The sequence below is a fragment of the Dendrobium catenatum genome, unplaced genomic scaffold (assembly GCF_001605985.2).
Source record: "Dendrobium catenatum unplaced genomic scaffold, ASM160598v2 fragScaff_scaffold_1684, whole genome shotgun sequence".
Classification (NCBI taxonomy): Eukaryota; Viridiplantae; Streptophyta; class Magnoliopsida; order Asparagales; family Orchidaceae; genus Dendrobium; species Dendrobium catenatum.
Window position 1 is genome coordinate 706,794 of NW_021320146.1, and position 2,459 is coordinate 709,252.

The 2,459-nt window shown below is 42.9% G+C and overlaps 1 protein-coding gene across 1 annotated transcript; it reads right to left on the reverse strand.

The window, feature by feature from the left end:
- Positions 1-659: 659 nt before the first annotated feature.
- LOC110103135 (interactor of constitutive active ROPs 4) lies at positions 660-2,008 on the reverse strand. The gene is made up of 4 exons (XM_028701384.1): positions 1,995-2,008; positions 1,779-1,914; positions 882-1,706; positions 660-821 (listed from the first exon to the last, which is right to left on the reverse strand). The coding sequence occupies exons 1-4, from the start codon at positions 2,006-2,008 to the stop codon at positions 660-662; spliced, it is 1,137 nt and encodes a 378-aa protein (XP_028557217.1).
- Positions 2,009-2,459: the final 451 nt, after the last annotated feature.

Consider the following 2,459-nt stretch of genomic DNA (forward strand, 5'->3'; position numbering starts at 1 on the left):
TCAACGGTACGGAGCACCGAATACAAGCAAAAAAATGACGTGATATGTTCTGATTGGTCTCCAAACGCCATCCGAATCCGCACATAATAGTTTTCCTGTCATAGGAAACTTTTAATTTTTTTGAATATTGCATTATATTTTCAAAATATTTAAGAGTTATTTTATTTCTCAAGAAAAAAAAAAAAGAGTGCAAAGCATTTCAAAACGAAGAATTTAAACTTTTTTATGTTTGAATTTATTAAAAAAAAAAAGGCGGAGGAAAATTTTTTGTCAATTTCTTTATTCGTTTTTAGGCGAAATTTTAATAATTCATCATGAAACAGGCACCAATTTGCTGTCTGAAAATTCGTGTCAATTTTAAATATCATTTGAATTATACTAATTCGCTTACTTGGGAATAAGATTCTTGGAACGATAAAAGCTGCAGCTCTTCAATTTCCTAATAAATATAGCAAATATCAACCAGAGACTTCATACTGATAATCACTTGACATCAAGAGCTCATCATAAAAACGAAACATTTGATTAATTAAACCAACAAAGTAATCCTCCAAAAACAAGCAGAAAACAGCAACTAAATTCAGAAAACAGTGAAGACGAAGCTGAGCAGTAAGTATCCTGGTTGATGAGAATCACAACCAAACTCTGTTCTTCTTGAATCACTTCAGCTGGCCCTTCTTCTTCCATAGTTCTCCAAAGACCCGAATTCCTCCACCGCCACCCCTCCTCTTCCCTCCGCCATTCCCCTCAGCCCCCTCGCCTCCAGCTATCACCGGCGACCACCCACCGCCACCGACCGAAACGTCGTAACCTCGAAGATTCTTCTCCATTGATCTGCCGCTTTCACCCAACCTTCTTCCGTTCAACTCTCCATCATTCACCAGAGCATCACCTGCTACAAGCACAGACGCAGCCGCCTCGGCTGCCTTGCGCCATTGCTCTGTTTGAACCCTTAAGCGCTTCATTTCAGCTTCCATTGACGCTTTCGCGGTTTCTTCTGACTCCAACTTCTCTCTCAGGCGCTCAGCGGTCAGCTTGGTGTTGTTCAGCTCCTTCTCAGCCTGATCGAGCTTCGTTGTCATCTCGTCTGCTTTTTCTCTCCACTCAGATGAATCAGCTTTCGCATCCTTTGCCTCTTTTATAAACGTTTGGTTCTCGATTACAATGCTTTCGAGTTGCTTTTCCTTCTCAGCAAGGATTTCTCTGAGCTCGGTCATCTCCGGGCTCTCTACCTCCTCCTTCTGCAGCTTCTCCTTCGCCAGTGTTCCTATTTCCTCTTCTTCGCTTTTTTCTTCCTCTATGATCACCTTTGTCTCTGTTCCCTCTTCGGCATCTTCCGCTTCCACTTTTCTTCCTTCTGCTTCGTTAGTTGCCGGAGCTACTTCAAATACGTCGGTGGCCAAACATTTCACACAGTCTTCTTTTGCGGGCAAAGGCTCATCTTTGTCCATTACGAGGACTTTGGCAGGTTCAACTTTCTCTTCTTCCATATTTATAGTCTTCTCTTTCTCCTCATCGACTAGATCCAGAGCCGCATTTTTCAGGGGAGAGACATGAAAATGCTTCTTTGTCTCTTCAAGCTCCTTTTGCAAGTCCAACCTCTCTGCCTCCGCAGAGGCCAGCTTCTCCTTTAGCATCTCAATCTCCTCATGCGCTTGGCCGAGCTTTGTCTCTAGATCTGCCACTTTAGACGACACCTTCTTCCTCTGTTAAAACAGAACAAAGCATTTAGAGGAAAGTCAGAGATATCAGTTCTAGAAGGGAAGTTGGTTGAGCACCTCCTGGAGAGGACTCCGAGGAGAGCGACGATCTTCGAGCTTCGGGCTACGAATGGAGTTTGCTTCGGAACAAGCTGTGGTCTTGAGATGGAGTGGAGCGCGAGGGGAATGTCGTTGCTGTGGCATCTCAGATCCTCTGTTTTCACCTCAGAAACGTCAATATAAATCTCGCTATTATTCTTCTCTTCTTAACCAAACGACCTAAGCATTGCTTACCTCGACCTCGGCATCGGCTTCTGCTTCTCCTCCTCCTACTCCCTTTCGTTTTCCTTTTTCTTCTCTTCGATTATTACCTGTGAAGTTATTACAGGAGAGCACTGAGGAGCAGACAGGACACAGGGTTTGTTTTCAAATTTGAGAAAATGGAGGAAAGGTAGAGAGGAGTGCAATGATGGGCACAAAAGAGACAAGAGGGTCATTTAAAAAAGATCAGTTGGGGGAAAAAGAAACTGAAAAGGATAGCAGAAATTTGATTCTTTCCACAGCTCACATGGCCTCTTTTCTCTCCTCATGTTTGTTTTTAAATGGTCTCCGCTTAATAAAAATGCGACTTTTGCTTACCGTTGCAAATTAAAAATGAAAGGAGAAAGACGATAGAACCACGGATTTTGAATCAATCAGGCCAGCTTGGTCCTGTATGCACTCAGGAATTCTGTCCAAAATGTTGTCTAAAGATCATAT

Coding starts and splice junctions, on each gene's coding strand:
- LOC110103135 (XM_028701384.1), bottom strand. Junction 1,707..1,778: donor CTCGGAGTCCTCTCCAGGAG/GTGCTCAACCAA, acceptor CTGTTTTAACAG/AGGAAGAAGGTGTCGTCTAA. Junction 822..881: donor TTGTAGCAGGTGATGCTCTG/GTGAATGATGGA, acceptor TCAATGGAGAAG/AATCTTCGAGGTTACGACGT.